Genomic DNA, 19,673 nt, shown 5'->3' with positions numbered 1-19,673 from the left:
AATCTAGACCTGTGATTTCAGCTGCATATATAGCTACCAGGTGAGAAAGTTCTCCCTATCAATACAGATTGACAATTGTTTCGCAATGTATCTTAGACAGCAATCTTCATACATGTCTTCTAAAATCATGTCACAAATTGAAGTAGAATTCACTAGTCTATAGCTTGAAGAGCTTTCTCATTTCTTCTTTCTGAAAACTGGGACTTTGTTTAGTTTTAGGTCTGTGATACCTCTTCTAATCGCTGATTTCTCAAAGGTCATTAACAGAAGTTCAATAACCATATATGTAAATTATTTTTAGTAACTTAGTCAGTACATCCATGTCAGAGAATGTAATTCACTTGTGTCAGGTGGTTTGAACTCGTTTAGTGTGAACTCTTATTATTTGCTAAGTTTTTTTGTGTTTCAATTCTCTCCTAAACATTTAAAAAAGATCTTTTCCAGATGACTTTTCTACCACACTCTTATTATTAACATCAACTAATGCATAAAAGAGAGGCATATGTTTGCCAAAGGCATTTGCCACCATTATGGCGGAAGTAATTGTAATGAAGTAGAAAGAACACTGGACTGGGTGTTAAGAGTGCTAGGTCGTAGGGAACTCTGGGGCTTCTGGTTGCTTGTCCTTTGTTGTCAGAGAGGATCCATGACATTAGGAGGGAAATGTCTTGACTTTTGAGTGAATTGGACTTAAGTGAGGCACAGTTGTGCAAAGTCTTCAGCCTCACTTGCTCTTCCAGTCATCTAGCAACTTTAAAATACAACATAACTCAGGAGAAGTATATCTGTTTCTTAGCAGTCAAAGACAATTTCATTCTATTCATTTTGTTGTCTCCTACAGTATTTCTGACCAGCCCGCAAACCCCACAGATATTCCAACCTACCAATCATGACTGTACCCCTCCCAGACAAGTATCATGAGGACAAAGATATGCTTAGCATCATCAGGTGAGAGACTACAGTTGCACAATATGTCTGTCTAAAGGGCTCCCATTCCTGCATATTGTATCACTCCTCTTTCAGGTCTAGATTCATTAGCCCTTCAGGAATTTGTGAATCGTAAAGTAATAAATGATTCTTCAACTATTTATTTGCTCAGACAGCCTGCTCTTGTTTATTTAATTTAAAAGCCATGAAATGTAATTGTGTTCTGCTCTGGGGACTCAATACCACATGACAAAGGAATGGTACATATTCCCAATTGTTTAAAATAAATTTTATTTATATCTTTTGTCTTTCTCATCACCTACATTTCTTAATGTATCTTTCAATCTCTACTTATAAAAATGAGTAGAAGATGCAAAGTGGTAAAGTTAGGTTTGATTGTTGGGGAAACTTTTTTTCCCTAAGACTTAATTACCTTTTAAAATGAATTTTTAATTGAATTTTATTTTTTAATAAACAAAAAGTTTTTTTCCCTCTTTGAAAAAAGACATTTTTTTGGTAACAGATATGCATAGTCAAGCAAAACAAATCCCCTTATTCTGTGTTCAAAAAATAAACATCTCATTCCAAACCCTGAGTTTATCTCTTTTAAGTAGGTAAGTAACATTTTTCATCAGTCCTCTATAATCATGGATGGTCAGTTATATGGATCAGAGTTTGTAGAGGTTTCAAAGTTTGCTTTATATAGTGGTTTTATATAAATTGCTTTCCTGGTTTTGCTCATTTCATTCTTCATCATTTTATACAAATTTTCAAAGTTGTTCATTTTTACAATATTGTTATAGTATAAATTGTTCTCCTAATTCTGCCCCCACTTCACTCTGCAACAGTTATAGCTGTCTAAATGTAGGATGGGTTGCCTTAGGAAACTTTGTTCTATCTCAGTTGAAGTCTTTAAGAAATTACTAAATGATCAGTTGGGATATTTGTAGTGGGGAGAGCAGGGAAGGGAGTCAATCAGCATACTTTTCATCTATTGATCCCCCCCCAGGCCACAGAGGATGAAATTGCAGAAGGTAATGAAGGTAATGAACAGTGGGGGCAGCTAGAGGACAGCTTAAGAAGAGAAATGACATCTTGGCCCTGCGGCATCAAAAGAGTGAGTTGCCTTAGCAATTTGTATTCCCTAAGTGGGTGTGTGTTTCTCTACTTGTGTTTGTTATGTGGGTGCCCACACTTGCCATTAACAATATGTGTGTTTGTGCACCATACATATGTATATCATGCACCATAGGTTTGGGATGGGGATGGAGCAGTGTTTTGTTACTACTGTTCATGCTATATCATTTCCTCTTTTCTTCTTCCTCTTCTTTCTCTTCCTCCTTTCCTTTTCCTTCCTTCTTCCTCCTTTTCCTTCTCTTCCTCCTTCTTCCCTCAAGTTCAAGAAAATGCTACTTAATAATGAAGAAGTATAATTCCTTAGGCATCTAATAGGCAAATGGGGTAAAGAGAAGGCTCCTCCAAAGTGGAGATGGTGCTATTATGGAGGTCTCCCTAGACTATAAAGAACCTCTTAGGCTTTAGGGGGGTATTATAGACAGTCAATAAATGTGTACTCTTCCCCTGTAGTCCCTATCATAAATAGACTAAATACTATCTCTTCCACTAAGTCATTATTCTGGCTGGATACAGCAAGATCAGCATTCCAGAAGTTGAAAAGGAGGCTGCTTTTCTCTTAGTATTCCCTGACTCAAATCCCTCCTTGTTCAAAACAAGTGCTTAGCAAGTTAACATCCTTTTTAGAGAGGGAGCTACCAGTTAGCTGACTATGACCTTGTATACACTACACTGCAGAGCTAAATGCAAATATAATTTGATAGGGGGGGGCCTTAGGGGTGGAGACAACCACTGACAAGACAATTAGCCTTCAAAGTGTATAGATGTCACCTTGAAACAGCTAGATATTCAATCATCAAATGCACTATGGTTTGAAACATGTAGCAGTTAAGTAATATTCCCAATAACCAAACCAGTGCTAGGTTGAGTATGCCCTGTTCATAAGCTGGTTTAATTTTAAGGTTGAATAATTCTCTAGAGGTCAGAACTGATGAATAGTTTTTCTATTACAAAAACTGTAATTTGGAGGGATTTTGAGAAGGGGAAACCTCTATAGGTCCCTTGCCATGCTGAGTTTTGAGGTCAGTCAGCCTTGCTCGTTGATGTTATTTGGCAGTGGCTGCAGAGGGATCCTGTTACAGTCCCTCCATTGCTACACCCCTCAGGTCACCAGCCCGATTGGACGATATTACTCCCCTCTATGAAGTTTTGCTATAATAACTCCACTCACTCCTCCACCAAGAACACACTCTTCTTTGTAGATTAGGTATTCAGCCTCTGGTTATTTCCTGTAGCCTCCACCAAGCCAACCCGTAGATACTTTGAAGGCATTTAAATTAGCTTGCAAAACTGTCACCAGGTCCCAGGGGTGTTCCTTCAGTTAGGGGACCAACTCTGTCAATCTACTCAGACCTTCTCTTCATCTACCCTTCCAGAAAGTTATCTGATGGGTATTATCCTTTTTCCATCAGAAAATGATTTCATTAGCATTCCTCTAGTTCCCCAACACTTTTTGAATTCATCTTATCTTTCATTGCTGCCTAAAACTTACTTCATTCCTGGGATTTCATCCAATGGACCCTCTGTTTTTCTTCCCTGGTGTTTATGGAAAATCAGGTACTCACAAATCCCTTAACCTATCAATTTCCTCCTTTATAAAGTAGGAATGAAAATACCCCTTTAGAATTAACGGAGAAAGTAGTTTTTATTCTGAACCCCTAAAAGAGAGCATCATACCCCTAGCCTGTCAATATTTGAAGGACAGAAATCTAAGTGTCTCTTGAAGGTGAGCTGGGCAAGATCCCAGATTAGACATCCATCCATGCCCTGTATGGGCCAATCAGCCTTTATTAGGTAGTCTAACCATATATGGGGGTGTCCCCAAAACCTCAGCTGTTAAGTCTTAAGCAATTAAGTCTTAAAATTGTACTGAAACTTTTGGGATACCCTGTACATTACACAAGAAAAACATTTTGTAAGCTTAAAGTGCATAGAATGGGAACCATTATTCTAGTTACAGTTACAGTAGTATTAGTGATTTGTGGGGGGTGCTAAAACATGATTGAGTGTGAGTACTGACTAATGTTGGTGATTAGTCCAACAAGGAAGGGTATGCCAATAGGAAGGAGAACTGGGACCAGGAGTGGGCCAAGGGCTTAGAATTTCTGATTTGACTCTTCCCCTGAATGGCCCAGATGCTGTCTGATTAGATAAGAGTGAGATAAACAGGGTGAGAAATATCTGAATTGACAAAGTTCAAAGGGACATCATATGGGAGCTTGTTAAAATTTAGTTTTGGGAAAAAATAAACCTTTAACTTTTTCTCCCTTTTCATCACTGGTCAAACAAGTTTTGATTGCAGTTTCACATGAAAGGAAAACTCACCAGGACTGGTAATCTTGAAGTAGCAGACATGAGTCAAAGAAAGTAATGGATTAGATTGTTCCAGAGTTACAAAGTGACCTTGAAAGTGGTAATGGAGGTTGGAAGTCTTCATTTTGTGTGGCAGAGTATTTTTTGGTCCTAAACCAGGGATTCTTGCTGGATTCCTTGGTAACATTGTTCAATTCCTTTCAAGGATATCTTATCCCTCTGTCTTTGCCAAGTTAAAATATTCACATACCTTATAGTCTCAATTGTATTGTATGTGCTGAGCATGGCCTAGTTTCCCTGGGGGAGCAATGAATCACTGAGAGCTTTTTGGGTGTTAACTCTTGCCTTAGATCTGAGTTTCTTAGCCTTATATAGTTTGATAGACCTTTTGGCAGTCTGGTGAAACCTATGGACTCCTTTCAGGAATGTTTTAACATGAACAAAATAAAATGCATAGAATTATAGAGGAGAGTATATTGAAATGTAGTTATTAAAATATATAAAAAAAACCCCAAAGTCATAGACTTCAGATTAAGAATTTAAACCTTAAAAAAAAAAGAATTTAAACCTTAGAGTAGGCAAACTAGACTTGGTTTGGAGAGAGGCTATTTAGGGCCTGAAAGGTTAAGAAAAGGGATCTCCTTTTTGGCTTACTATATGTCATTTCTCAGCTTTCTTCCCATTAAGAGAAAAATCTAACAATGTTTCTGAGAACCTGAGATTACTGATTTAAATTTTTTTTAAGGAGTCTTAGAAAGAAGAAAGGACAAAGAAAATAGCTTTTATGGCATCATGGATCCCATGGAGGAAGAACTATAGTTTCCCCCATTTCTTATTATCTAGTCCCTTCATTTTACAGATGAGGAAACTGAAGACCAGAGAAGTCCTCCAGGCAGGAAGATAAGGAGTCAAGATTCATACTCAGATCTAACTGTTCCTTCTTTTTACCACAACTAGTCCATACCTCATGATACTCCATCTTCTTTTGCTACATTCATCTCAGGCCCAACCTGGCAAATTCTGTCTCCTTCTATGTCACCGTTTTCCCATTATTTCCCATGGGCATTCATTCCCACATGTCTAGGGAAATTATATAGTTTCTTCCTCGCCTATGCCTTCTTTCCTCTGCTCCTTGAAAATAGTAGTGTGACGATGGGGAAATTGCAATGACCTGGAGTCAGGAAACTGTTTGAATTCTGGCTCTGCTACCCTCTGGCTATGGAACTTTGGGAAACTCACTTGTCCTTCTTTGTTTTTTAGTTTTTAGGTTTTTTTTTTTTTTTTTGCTTTTTGGAGGGGGGAAGGCTGGGCAATTGGGGTTAAGTGACTTGCCCATGGTCACAGGCTAGTAAGTGTTAAGTATCTGAGGCCGGATTTGAACAAAGGTCCTCCTGACTCCAGGGCCAGTGCTCTATTCACTGGACCACCTAGCTGCCCCCTTTTGTTTGTTTGGTTACTTTTCCTTCCTAAGCCTCAGTTTACTTCTTGGTAAAATGAAGGGGTAGAATGTATATATATATATATATATGTATACATACATACATACATATACACACATATGTATTGTTAACCTTAAAAGTTTGGTTAAAGGGGGCAGCTAGGTGATGCAGTGAACAGAGCACCTGCCCTGGAGTCAGAAGGACCTGAGTTCAAATCCAACCTCAGACACTTAACACTAGTCATGTGACCTTGGGCAAGTCACTTAACCCCAATTGCCCTCTAAAAAGCAAAAAAAAAAAATTGGTTAAAGGAGACAAACAGGCTAGGTGATATACAGTTATTTCACTTATTCCCTTAAAGTTAGCAGTTCATGATCATGGAGCCAGAACCTAAGTTCTGACTGCCTGAACAAAAGAATGAGAAAACTTAAATACATTTTAGAACCACCCCAATTCAGAGTGGCTGTGTCACACAAATTTATGATCTCCATGTTTACTATCCATACCATGAGAAAGGAAGTTTCTTGGTTGGAAATACAAATTGATAAGACAATGAACAAAGCAGGGTAAGTTTGGAATTTATGATCTCAGGATGTCTGTGTTTTTCCTTGTATGGAGTATGTCCCAAGATAAGAGAAATCCAAGTCTGGTCTCTGGAGTTGCTGACACAGGAAAAGGCATTTTTTTTTTTTTAAAGAAATTGGGGTTAAGTAACTTGCCCAAGGTTACTCGGCCAGTTTTTTTGTGTGGGTGTTAAGTATCTGAGGCCGAACTGATCCGGGGTCCTCCCCACTCTGGGCCGGGCTGGCTCTCTTACTCACTGTGCCACCTAGCCGCCCCCATGGAAAAGGCATTTTTAAAGCAAAGCAAAACAAAGCAATCTGATTAGTTCAGGCCCTGGCTGTTATTGAGGTTTATTAAATGATTATCTGTATACACACACACACACACACACACACATATATACATATACATACATATATATAAAAAGACATAATCTCTCTTTTTTATAGCAATAATCACTTTATTTCAGCGGTCTGGAACCAAATCTCTGAGGTATGACTGTACAATATTTGGATCCAACAAAAATAATAATAGCAATAAAAAAATCTCAGTGATTATTTCAAATGATACAGAAAAAGTCTTTGACAAAATACAGTATTCATTCATACAAAAAACCTGAAAAAGCAGGTATCAAAGGACCCTGCTTTAATATAATCAACATTGCCCAAAACCAAGAATATAATCTCTAATAGCCTTTCCAGTTTGATATTGTGTAAGCCTATGATTCTAGTATACCAATCTAGATGTTTAAAATAGTGATTAACTATTAAATACCAGAGAGGAAAATAAAATAGGTGCACTACAATAGCTGAAATGAGCAAGGATTTGAAATTATAAACATCTTAGGTTTAATTCTGGTCCTAAGCACCACCTGCAAGCCCATCATTCTTCTTAGCCTCTTCTTGCTTAAGTAGCTATCTTGTTTTGTCTTTGACTTTGACTCAGGTCTGAGTGTTTTGCTCTGTGGTCTGTGTGTTTGCTGTCTCTAGGGTACATGTGTCAAGCCTCTAGTGTCTGTTTCAGCTCTTATTAATACATTTGGGAGTCCAGGGCCCTTCAGCTTCTTTCTGATTGAATCTTCCATGGGATTTTTCCTCTTTGAAGGCTGCTCTGGTGGCCTAGGAAGCAAATAAACTTTGGGGGTAGCAAATAAACTGCTAAGAAAATTGTAAACAGGGGCGGCCAGGTAGCACAACGAGTAAGAGCACCGGCTCCAGTGTTGGAATGACCTGGAGATCGAATCCCGGGCTCAGACACTTAGCACCCACCCAGAAACACCTGGCCGTGTAACCTTGAGCAAGTTACTTAACCCCAATTGCTTAGGGGCGGCCAGGTGGCTCAGTGAGTAAGAGCACCAGCTCCAGTGTGGGGATGACCTGGATCAAATCTGGGCTCAGATACTCAGCACCACACCCAGAAATAACTGGCTGTGTAACCTTAAGCAAGTTACTTAACCCCGATTGCTTTAAAAAAAAATTGTAAACAAATGGTAAAGAAAAAGGATTAACTTGTGAAGGATGTAGGCACTTGCATTTTAGAATGTAAACAATTTGGTTATGAAAAGAAGCAGAAAAATATCTTTTTAAAATAAAAAAATCTGAAGAAATTAAAATGAGAAGAAATAATAGTTTTCAAATAAAATGTAAGAGATACACACACTGATTGCAGAGGGACCAAGTAGACAACTGACAGAATCTGTTTGAGAATAGGACTTTGTGGTCTCTTAGCTCATTTGCATATAACTTTTTGGAGCTTGAGTGGTTAAAACTCAGAAAGTGATAAATCAAATAGCTGTGGGTACACTATGATTACATAAAGACTGTTCATTTCATAAATAACAGAAAGGATAGATTTCATGAATTTTACTTTATTTAAAAAATTTTTTATTTTTTCCAATTGCTTAATTTTTTTCTTTTTTTAATAATTTATTTTTAATTTTCAACATTCACTTCCAAAAGTCTTAAATTTTCTCCTCCTTCTTCCCCCCTTCCTCCCCAAGACGGCATACAATCTGATATAGGCTCTACACATACATTCCTATTAAACACATTTTCACACTAGTCATATTGCATAGAAGAATTATAATGAATGGGAGAAACCATAAAAAGAAAACAAAGGAAAACCAAAAAAGAAAATAGTCTGCTTCACTCTGCATTCAGACTCCATAGTTCTTTCTCTGGATGTGGATGGCATTTTCCATCATGAGTCCTTTGGAATTGTTTTAGGTCCTTACATTACTGAGAAGGGTTAAGTCTATCAAAAATCAGTCAGTACACTGTGGCCCTTACTGTGTATAATGTTCCTGGTTCTGCTCACTTCATTCAGCATCAGTTCATATAAGTCTTTCCAGATTTTTCTGAAGTCCACCTGTTCAGCATTTCTTATAGCTGAGTTTTACTTCATAAGAGAAAGATGAGTTACTGAGTACTAGAAGGGTCTGATTTGTGCTACCAAGAATATTGAAGAACCCATTAGGAGATGAATTACAAAGATAACAGAAGCAGTTAAGAAGGCAGCAAGAGATGAACGAGAAGATGTTAGCAAAAGAGTCAGTTAATAGGAGGCCTTTAGCTGCTCTGTTGGGAGATGGCAGGAGAAAGGCTAAAGCTCATTAGAAAACAGCTGAATTTTGCCTATTTCCATTTAGAGTCACCTATAATTAGAGAGAAGTGAAACCTTTCCAAAGGGTGTGGTTGCCGTCCACTGATCCTTTCTGATTTAAGAGGGGAAAGTTAATCTGCACAGCTTTTTTGTTGTGGATATAAATGGAAGTTGATTGACAGAGCATCCTGTTGAAATGGTTGGGCTTTTCTGCATTGCCCAGAAAACTAATGTGAGGAGATTTGCAGTTTTTTGGTTACGAAAACTGCTTATTATTATAACAATGTAACACTTGCTCAGTTTCCCTTTAAATGTGATTATGAGCTAAAAGAGCTTGTCACTGCTTCATCAGCTTGAGAGCAGAAGAGGAACAGATTTATGGGGTACAGATTGTTCCTGAGAAGATCAAGGACATAAACACCTATTGTTGACATTTGTGAATTTCCTTGAGCACAGGGATTGTCCTTACTCATGTTTCTCCCAGGTTTCTATAAGTATCTACCTATTATTCTCTGTGGTTACTGTGTATATTGGTGGGATATTGTGACCCATGTTCATATATGGACCATGATGGATTGATAATTCCCACATATACTTTAAATTGAATAACTGTGATGATTCTTACTGCTATTGCCTTATTATTAAGTAAATATTTTATGTTTGAGATAACGGTGACATTATTGTGATTAATTTTGTGTAGATAGGAAGCACACCAGTAAGGGCTCAAAAGTTACCATGACAAGTATAGGGAATGGATACTGCTCCCACAACAAGGTTACCCCTCTGACATTGAGAAGTTTGAATTGTAGCCCCATGTTTACTAATCTACTAATGTGAGGCAGTTTAGGGTGATCAAATCAATTCAGAAAGAGTGGGTGGCCCACATCCCATGCAAAAAGTTATCCCTGGAGGTTACACACCATTTAGGGGTTACATTAGACTATGGTATTAAGTAGAAGGATGTATTGAGAGGCTGTTTAGCAAAATGTCATAGTATGGCATTGCTACACCATAATAATCTCCATTAAAAAGATTAGGGAGGGGAAAAAAAGTGAAGACTGGAGATCTAGTTTTCTCTAAGTGTAGGCTTATCTTGTAACCCTATGGTTGGGTGATATTTTTGTCATTATTATTTTTTTTACTTGTACTAAAGTGAGAGGTTGAGAAATGAAACAGGCAGTTCCAAAGAAGGGCCTTTAGACCTTGGGCAAAAAAATGTGGAAAAGAATTTGCTGTCCCTAGAAAAACTGGTCCAACCTGAGTAGTTTTAAATCAGAAAGTTTTGGCTACAGTTGCTTTTTCCTTCCCATTTCTGATTTTTTTTCCTTCTAATCTCTAACTAGTCTTTTTTATTGCTCTTTTTGCTCCTTTGTTTTTTCTTTTTCAATTTAGGATGAAGCTATGATGCTTGGTCAGTCTCAACCTCTGGGAGGTTTGCTCTCTGTATAATTCAGCATTATCTGCCTTGGTGTTTATTGTAAGGAAATTATTCTGTAAACTCCCCCAAATCTTGGACTTCAGAAGACATGTTCTGTGGAGAAGCAGTGCTGTGTCCATTTAGGCAAGTCACCCAGCCTCTGGCTTCAATGTTTTCATCTCTAAAATGGGAATAACAATGACTACCCTTGGAGGTTTTTTGTGAGGAACAAAGGAGGCAATATATATATAAAGCGGTTTGCAAACCACAAAGTGCTATAAATAAGACATACATTTGTTAAAGACATATCATAGCAAAACAGTGTTTTAAATGACCTTGGACCAGTCTCCCTCCTTCTCTGGATCCCTGTTTCCTCTGGGTAAAATGAGTGGGTTGGGTTACATGATCTCTGAGGTTCCTTCCAGATCTAAGACTTCTGTGATCCCCTTCTGATGGCTGGCAAGCCTCTTTGCAGCTGGCTAGATGTCACTGTGCGACTTTCACCCAGCCACCACGGGGCTCTTACAAATAGGGAGGATGATGAGATAATCTTTAAGGTCCTTTAAATAAGGTGACTGCATGTAAATGTCAGCTACTCATCCTATTTCCTTTCTCTTTTCCGTTACATATCTCCTTTAAATTTCTTGCCCTCTCACTGCCGAGCTCAATTTCACATCTTTGTCGTATTCTACATTAAGCGCGTCAATTTAGGCACTGGAAAAGCAGAGGGGCGTGTGCCCATTGGGGCTATCAGCTAGGGTTCGTCTTTATTCCTGTGCCTCCCTTTCCAGCATTTCCCCCGCCTGCCCCTCCTAGGGGAGGCCAAAGGAGATTCGCCCTGTCACCAGGATCTCGAAACGGATGCTGCGGGCGGGCACAGGAGCTCTGGGTGCCACGTCTATCATGCCAGCAGCGCAGCGGCCGCGCGAAGCATGGAGGGAGGGGTGGGGGGAAGACGGGTAAGAGAGGGGGCGAGGCAGGCTGGCCGGGGAGAGCCGAGGGCCAGGAGGCTGAGGTGCGGGAGGCCTGCCCAATAGGAACGCGACACGCCATGCGCGAGGGGAGGGACTTGAAGGGGAGGGGGCGGGGCCCAGCGGTTGCTAGCGGCGGAGCCTGGGAGCGTCCGCAGGAAGCCCGCCCCGCCTCCGCCGCCGCCGCAGTAGGGAACTAAGGTAGTCCGCAGCGCAGTCCGTCAGTTAGGCAGCCGGGTAGACAGGCTCGCAGGCGGGCCATCAGGTCGTTGCATCCCTCGGCCTCCTCTTCCCCCTCCCTCGGAGCTTCTCTCGCGCACGCGTCACAGTCTTGGGCATCTTCCGCTCTCCTCCTGCCCCTCCGCCTCTCGCTGCGCTCTCCGAGCCCTTGGCCTCGAGCTCGCGCGCACCTACCTCTCACCATGTGCGGTAAGATGGGGGTGGGGAGGTGCCAGGGTGAGGTCTCAGAGAGAGGGGCTGGGACGAGCCTAGATACCGTTGGGAGGAGGGGGGGGGCGTTCCTCAGAAGGAGGAGGGGGTGGCTAATGGAGCAGGTATGGATGGAGGGGATGGGGGACCTGGGTTCTGGTCCGATCCCCCAAGTTGAGTTGGGCAGGGAAATCTCCTTCCCTGCTCCCAGTCTGGGTGATCTAGAAACGAGGGAGGGTCGACGGCCCCGCCCCCTTTCTTTCCCCCCCATCCTTTTCTAGACTTTGGGGGAGGCGCAGTAAAGAACCCTTCCCCCACCCCCTCTGTGGGTGCCTTCGGGGGCCGGGAAGGGGAGGGAGGTGGCGGAGACGGGACCCCTGGGGGCGGGGAGGGGGACGCGAACGCGGGAACTCCGAACTTGGCTCTCCGGGTCTATCCGGGGAGGGGGCGTGGTCATCAACCGAGTTCTGAGCAGCCCCTGGTGGCCCCAGCCCCGTGTGCGTGTTCTGGAGGCAACGGGGGACCTGAGGGAGACCCTGCTGCCGTGGAAGGGACTGGGGGTGTTTATTCCAGCCCGGAGAGGAGGGAAGGGGGCTGAACCCGAGTAGCCCTCCCTGAGGATTATGAAAAGCTTCTCTTAAAAGGCTCGGTCCGGCAGAACTGCCGAGGGTGCAAGTGGCCAAAGGCCCGTTAAAGCTTGTCGTGCTGAAAAATGGGCTAATACTTAGAACTGTCCCTAAGTGCAGAAGGCTGTTTCCCGAGGCCGGGAGTTTCCATTTAAGTGGAGTTCTTCCAGCGGTGGCTGGACTGCTGGGGATGCTGCCAGTGGAAGAGACTTGGATCGAAGTGGGATGTCCCAGGTGTGACTGTGCGGAGGAAGTATTTGTAAAGTGCTTAGCACAGTGCCTTGCCCATGAATAAGTGCTAGCTATGGTTATTAATTATAAATCATTGTTATGGCAAGAATCAAGTGAGACTGAAGCGATGGCCGCTGTGCTGTGTGAGGGCTCAGTTTACTTCCAGTGAGTCCTTTCCGGCTTGACAGTGCTTATAAAGTCATTTCACTTTATCCTTTCCTTACTCATTACTGAAGTTATTTCCATACTAGTGGACTTAAAAAATAACTGTAAGTGCAGAGCCTTATCTTTGATTCCTCCCCTGTTGAAAGGAGATTAGGAGCCTTTTGCCAATGAAGTTCGGGATTCATTAGAACTAACGGGCCCATTTTCTCTATGTGGTCAGTCTCTTCTTTCTTATATAGCAGTGCTTTTAAAGGAGTGAATATGATTCATTTCCTGTACTTCTTCAAGAATCTGTGACTTTAATCAGTCTGGGTCCTCACTCGTGCAAAGTGCAGTATCTCTGAAAATGGATGAAAAAGTTTTTTAGGTTAAGGCATATGGAGTACACTGTTAAATACTGAGGTACCAGTAGAAAAGCTGGACAGTTCTTGTTCAAAAAGAGCTCACATAACAGGAAGGGATAATATATATAGGGGGTTTCAGCTGCAGGTTAGGTAGAAAACCCAGGGGTCCTTAGCATGCAACAGGTAAAGGCAGATACTAATACATCTTCTTTAGTGTAATTTCTATTGGTTAAATCATAATCTATTTTGAAATTGAGCTACTGACAGTGCCAAGGACTTTGTTGGTGAGAGCTTGCTTCCCGTTCTGGATCTTCACTATAGTCATGGCTGTTGAGGAGGTAGAGTCTGCAACATCTGCCATGCCTCCTTTTCCTAAGAATTGCTTCTTTGAATAAGGGATGCATGGGCTAGGCTGGTTGGAGGGACTGCTTGGAGGTTATTGCTACTCTGAATCTCTTCAGCTTGCTTACCCCAAGGTTGGTCAGTGTTTGTGAGAATGACTGGCCCTTTCTGCACAAGAATTTCTCTTCTATGTGGTGGCTGTGGAGCTGTAAGCAGAGTTGGTCACCTGGGGTTCCTAGTTATACCTGATGTTGGGTGGGTCTTGAGCTCTACTCCTTAATAGATGGATTTCCTTAGTTCTTGAATGAGCTATGAAAACATACGGTAATTGATGGTCAGCCCTTTAGTTTCCAAACTAAAGCTGAAAATCTAAGAAGAAAAGTTTCTAAACTTAGCTAGAATGGTTTTTCTGAATCAAACACATAGTACAGTAGCAGCCTTTATTGCTCTGTTGGCCCGGCAAGAGCTTCAAGAATCAGGATTATTCCAGGGACTAGGTTTGGAAAAGCTCATCACCATCAGGTGAAGAATTAAATTTGTAAAAAAATCTATAGTAACCCCTGAAGAGTGTCTACTTAAAGCATTTACAAGAATGTTTAAAAATTAAGGCTATTGTGTATTCTTTTGTTTCTGGGTGTTTGTCTCTTTTAGTGGTTATCTAGAAGTACATGTTAAAACATACTTACTATCCGTTAAAGGATCATATGCATCTATATTGTCTACTGTACAATATAGAAATATTGTTATTATTTGTCAGCTATCAAAATGACTGTATCCTTTGCTTCTTTGAATCATATCCTGGAGTGCACATTCTTTATTTTTCCATCTGTGAAATATTTTTCTCTCAAGGCCCAGCTCAGATGCCACCTCCTCCAAGAAGTCTCCAGTCTCTTTGGTTGTAGTGCTCTTATTCTCAAGTTTTCATAGCACAAGTCGTTTGTCTGGATCTCTTTGTCCTTCGAAAATGTAGCACATAAACTTATTTATTTGTATACATGTCATAAGTCTTCTTATTAGGCTGCAAATGTTTTGAAAGCCAGGATTACTATTTGCTAAAAAAAATTATTTTTGTGAATTTAGTTTTCAACAAACACATTCAGTGTACAAAGAATAACTAAAAAAAGCATTGTATATGAACCTGTGAAATCCTTTTCCGTGAATTAAAAAAACCCTCTATATTAAACTTAAAGTAATAATTAAATTGTTCTGTTTGTATGTTTTTGTAATTTTTTTTTTGTTTTTGCTATGTATTTTAAAAACGTATTATAGTTGGCCTTTTCTTCTTTCTTTTTCTCCCCTCCTCCTTTTCTTTTTCTTCTGTTTTTAACTTCTCAGTATTCAGTAACTCATGTCCCTCCTCTCCAATAAGCAGAGTTAAATTAAATCAGTCATGGGCCATATCTGAAATAGTATGCATTGTTCTATACTGCTAATCTCTGCCAAGAAGCAGGAGGCATGCTTTATTATCAGCCTTCTGAAGTTATGATTGATTATTTTAATTAGAGTTCTGAAGTCTTTAATTGTTATTTTCCTCTAAGTTATTGTGATGCACAGTAATTACTGTGCTCAGGTTATAAAAGCCTTCTCAGGTTTCTCTGAATCTGTCATACTTGTTTCTTTTTGTATGATAATATTCTGCTGTTCATATCTCATAATTTGTTTAGCCATTCCCCATTGATGCCATAGGTTTTCATATCATCCTCATCTAGCATAAGGTTTTTTTCCCATTATTCCCTTGTAGCTATGATATGATTAGTGTTTTCTGGATTGTTGAATCAGAACCCGTAATTGTCAACTGTATATCATACTACTTTTTCTGGAAGTGTTTGTAGCATCATAGAAGCTAGATGGGATCTGAAATACCATGTTTCATGCTGGTGGAAAATGTGAAGGATATGGCTTGTTGTTCATTAATATTTTTTTCCATGTTTAAATATGCTTATTTCAGCCTCAGAAGATGAAAACTGAATTAAAGCTAAGAATAGACTCAACTTGAAAATTATAAATAGCTTGCTGAAATTATGATAGTAGAAATTAGTATGCATAAAATGCCATAAATTAAACCCTTTGTTTAATCAGTAGAGCCATTTTGCAACTGACAGCTTAGTTTCAGAAAAGCATTCTAGTGCAGTTTCAAACTGGCTCATCAATCAATGTTTCATTTAGTATTTAAGGAACTTTTCCTGAATAGTGAGTAGTAGGTACATAAAGTACCAGGCCTTTTGGCCCTTGATCTGTTTTTTTTTTTTTTGTTCCTGGAAAATGGAAAGTAGAAAGAAGTATTGTATTTCCATTAGGTACATATCAGAAATCTTTATATATATAGGATATAGTATATAGGAGTATGTGGATGATACTTTAGAGGAAGGGTGGTAGCTATTTAGTCTGATTTTTAAAAAGCATTTAGCAAATATCCCCATTCCACACCCAAGAGGTATATAATTCCATCTTTATTGATGAAGAAAATGAGTTTCAGAGACAGGATTCAAAAGGTTAAGACTAACATTTGAAGAACTTCTGACTCTTAATTCTTTACTCCCATCAAAACCTACCAAGATTCCAGATGTGATTGGAATTTAGGATTTTTTTCCCTTATAAAATACATGAAGAAAGTTCTGGAAATTAGTTGTCAAGAATTATGGAGAAACCATTAAAAATAAGGAAAGTTTGTTCCCTACTCCACTTCGTCATTGACAGAATTGTTGCTTAGAGTAGCTTTGGGGAAGACTTTTTAAGAGTTGTACCAAGACATTCCTGAAATCATCATTGCACATTTCCTTCACAAGCTTTAAGACTTGATTTCCTTCAGCTATTTCACAGCTCTTAGGATTGTGTTAAGAATTTGTCCTTGTTGTGTCAGCGAGTAAGAGCACCGGCCCCAGTGTTGGGATGACCTGGGGATTGGGATCGAATCCGGGCTCAGACACTTAGCACCCACCCAGAAACACCTGGCCGTGTAATCTTGAGCAAGTTACTTAACCCCGATTGCTTAAAAAAAAAAAAGAATTTGTCCTTGTCTAGGATTTTGTTTCCAGAAAATCAACTCTTTCCCTAAGCTGTGCCAGGGTACCTTTCTCTGACTTTCTTCTTTATGAAAGTTATTTATGTAGGAGAGTAAACTAAAAGCTCAATATTATGTCCTTTTTTGATTATGGATCTCTTTAAATCCATAGAGATCACCCAGATATGATGACACCTCTCTGAGTCTTAGTTTCTTCATCTCTAAAGTGGGGGAGAGGGTAGGAATAGATGATCTTTAGCACATTTTCAGACTATTCCTTTCTCTAGAAATCATAGAAACGTTATGAAATAGTTTATAAAATGTGATGCCTAGTCTAATACATGGTTAAATGGTAATGTGTAAAAGTCATTTACACCTCTGGAAAAAGGTTTTATAGAGCAACCATCTAGGTGGGGCAGTGGACTCTGGGACCTGGAGTCAAGAAGGAAGGTGTGAGTTTAAATATGGTCTCAGACATTTGCTCAGGTCACTAAAGTTGGCATAGTAATGGCACCTACCTCCCAGAGTTGTTGTGAGGTTCAAATGAGATAAGATTTGAAAGGCACTTAACACAGTGCCTGGCATATAGTAGGTCTTAATAAATGCTCATTTCCTTTATTCCTTATATGAAAGCTTATATCTGATAAACTATAACCTTGAAGGTAAGGACTGTTGTTTTTTTTTAATTTGAATCCTTGGCACTGGGCTAAGTTTCTGGCATATAGTAGTTGTTAAATAAATGCTTGTTGATTCAGTAAATACTTGAACACTACTATTTTTGGCACTGTTTCCTTATAAGAGTTAGATGTTTTAATAATACGTCAATGAAAAATTTAGATATTGTTATGTAGTTTTTCTTTACATTCTTCTATGAATACTCCATAGAAGATTTAGCCAACGTTATAGGGAGGTCTTCCTCTAAGTTGTTCATAGAATCACAAAATTTGAGAATTAGAAGTGATTTCATCAGTCATCTAATTTAACCCATACTCAAAAGGAATTCCCAATATAATATACTTGACAAGTGGTCTTCTAGGGTGTTTAGAGACCTGCAAAGAAGAGGAACCTATTACTTTACGAGGCAGCCTACTCTACTTTTATATAGCTCTTAAGTTTTAGAACATTTTTTCTGATGTCAAGCCTAAATTAACCTCTTTGCAACTTTGATCTATTGTTTCTAGTTTTGCTTTCTTGAGTCAAACTTAAGTCTAATCCCTCTTTCTCATGATAACCCTTCAGATACTTGAACACACTATTATGTCCTGTTTCTCTCTTCTCCCATCTCTCCAGCCCTCTTTCTCTCTCACCCTTACCTTCTCTCTTTTTTTCCTTTCTCTGTCTGTTCACTCTCACCTTTCTTTCTCTCCTTTCATCTCTCCCTCTCTCTTATCTTTCCTCTTTCTCCCTATTTCGCCCCATTTGGAAGTGCAGCCAAGCAGTTGGATCTGATTCAAATACTGATTGACTTGGAAGCTTTGATATATTTTTCTGACCTGGGCCTATCCCTCAGTTAGCTGGTCCTCCCTCCCTACTTCAGGGTCTCCCTGTATTGGTATCTCAAATAGTTGGCTTTAACCCTGCTGCAGCTCAGAACTCCTGAGGTAAAGAGATCATCAGCTTCCCTAGCTTCAGGGGGTTACAAGTGTGTGTCACCACATCTGATCTTGAGTCTTGTCTTCTGTAGTTCCTTCAGCTGTCTTTATCTGATGAGTGCTGAAGGTCCTTCACCATCTTAGTTGCACTTCTTTGGATACTCTTCATCAGCCTAATGATATCCTCTCTATACCATGGTACCCAGAACTGAATATAATACTCAAGATGTCATCTGACTAGGGAAGACTAGAGGGAGACTCTTTATGCTTGGAAGCTCGGTTTCTTGATGTAGCCCAAGATACATTAACCTCTTTGGTTCCCATACCACAGTACCGTGTTTCCCCGATAATAAGACCTATCCCAAAAATAAGCCCTCCCCTTACTGTGTAAGATTCCTCTAAAATAAGCCCTCCCCCGAAAATAAGCCCTATTGAGATTGCTACTGTAGTGAAGGTGATCCCCTGCTCTACACGCTACATTACGGTACCCTCTGTATGCACCGTTCCCCCCCCCAGTGAAACGCACACTGTGCTCCGAGCTGCATCCAATCAGAGCTGCAGCAGTGAGCGCGTCATCCTGTTCTTCCCCAGTGATTTGCTTGCTGGCGCCATTGAGAGCAGTGCCGTGGAGGAGAGCTGAGGCAGGACAACATAAGCCCTCCCCTGAAAATAAAAAATGACAGTGTCTTATTACCGGTATGCATGCACATGGAACTTGCATTCCATTAGAACCCTAGATCTTTTTAGACTAATTGTTGTTTAACTATTCATCTGTCATATAAAAACATATACAGTGTAAAAACAAATATATACAAAGTAGTTAAATACAAGGTAGTTTGGGTACTAGCAATTGGGGGAATTAGGAAAGCTTCCTAAGGAAGTTGGTGCTTGGCTGCATTTTTGAACCTCACAAGAACCGTATCAATATCCCCATTATGGAGACCCAGATTGATGAAGGGACTTGCTCAGGTCACATAGCTAGTAAATATCAGAAGTAGGATTTGGCTTCAGACCTTCCTGATTCCATGCTAATACTCTATCCTTGTTGTCTCTCCAGAAGAAAAGAAAAAAAAAGTCTCAGGTTTTGAATGTCCTATGGAACTTGTAGTAAAAATTTCAAATCTCCTTTTTTCCCAGTTCTTAAAAATATTTTATTGATACTCATTTTTTATATCACCGTGAGTGACTTAATGACTTAACCTGAGTCATTTGTTCACATACATACCCAATCTTCAGAATTCTCTGGTAAAATAATCCATTAGTTTAAAAAAAATAAGCTTTCATGTTTGAAAAAAAAATCAGGCAGTAAATTTTCTGTTGCAGAAAGGACTGTTCTAAATTTCTGGAATATTTTAAAGGACATTTATAAGGAGAGAATTTATATTTACGTTATGTCACTTTAGAGTTTACAAAATATCTTCCTACAACTACCCTGTTGTACCAAGTATAAAGAATTTGAGGCCCAGAGACCTGACTTGCCTAGGGTCATATAGTTAGTGAATTAGAGCTAAAACTTGAACTTAGGTACTTTCCTCCTGACATCAAGTCCCTTGTTCTTTTCACTGTAGTATGCTTTG

The 19,673-nt window shown here is 39.8% G+C and overlaps 1 protein-coding gene across 2 annotated transcripts in view; it reads left to right on the top strand.

The window, feature by feature from the left end:
* The first annotated feature begins 11,473 nt into the window (after positions 1-11,473).
* Positions 11,474-19,673, top strand: part of GFPT1 (glutamine--fructose-6-phosphate transaminase 1) — an 89,349-nt gene continuing 81,149 nt past the window's right edge. The window contains exon 1 of one of the 2 annotated variants that reach the window (XM_069068890.1): positions 11,474-11,795. In XM_069068890.1, the coding sequence (XP_068924991.1) occupies positions 11,789-11,795 (7 nt within the window). In that variant the 5' untranslated portion in view covers positions 11,474-11,788. The remainder of the gene's footprint in view (positions 11,796-19,673) is intronic. The other variant, XM_069068891.1, reaches the window with a different exon arrangement.

This window comes from Petaurus breviceps, unplaced genomic scaffold (genome assembly GCF_028583685.1).
Source record: "Petaurus breviceps papuanus isolate PSGF00001 unplaced genomic scaffold, PetGlider_PUasm1.0 90775, whole genome shotgun sequence".
Taxonomy (NCBI): Eukaryota; Metazoa; Chordata; class Mammalia; order Diprotodontia; family Petauridae; genus Petaurus; species Petaurus breviceps.
Note: the sequence above shows the minus strand (reverse complement) of the source record. Positions and strands in the feature narration are given on the sequence as shown.